The sequence below is a fragment of the Wasmannia auropunctata genome, unplaced genomic scaffold (genome assembly GCF_000956235.1).
Source record: "Wasmannia auropunctata unplaced genomic scaffold, wasmannia.A_1.0 LD267399.1, whole genome shotgun sequence".
NCBI lineage: Eukaryota > Metazoa > Arthropoda > Insecta > Hymenoptera > Formicidae > Wasmannia > Wasmannia auropunctata.
This window is the reverse complement of record NW_012095491.1, coordinates 1-324: the sequence shown is the minus strand read 5'-3', so window position 1 is coordinate 324 and position 324 is coordinate 1. Positions and strand designations below refer to the sequence as shown.

The window sequence follows — 324 nt, the reverse complement described above, 5'->3', positions numbered from 1 at the left end:
CAACTTGTCTATCACGTCCCTCTGGGAGTTGAGCTTCTTATCCAGAGTGGACATCAGGTCGTCCACGCGTTTCCTGAAATTCGATCTCCTCGCATGTAAAACCCAAAAGGTTTTTGCTTGGGAGGGGAAGAGGGGGATTGATCGAAGTAAACCTACAGCTCAGACTTTATGTAATCCATGCGCTTGTCGACGTTCTGCTTGGCCTCGCATAATTCCTGCTTCACAAGTATGGGTCCTATCAGCTTAAACACGTCGTTCTCTTCCTTCAGAATGTCCAGCTCCTTCTTCACCATGATATTCTCGTTCAGCTGCCCGTCCAGCTGC

At 48.8% G+C, this 324-nt stretch overlaps 1 protein-coding gene across 1 annotated transcript; it reads right to left on the bottom strand.

Moving 5' to 3' along the window:
* Positions 1 to 3: 3 nt before the first annotated feature.
* LOC105462243 (prefoldin subunit 6-like) lies at positions 4 to 320 on the bottom strand (the record flags this gene model as incomplete). Its single annotated transcript, XM_011708764.1, has 2 exons — positions 4 to 73; positions 157 to 320. Coding segments are annotated over 2 exons (234 nt in total), but the record flags the coding sequence as incomplete, so codon positions are not given.
* Between the last annotated feature and the right edge of the window lie 4 nt (positions 321 to 324).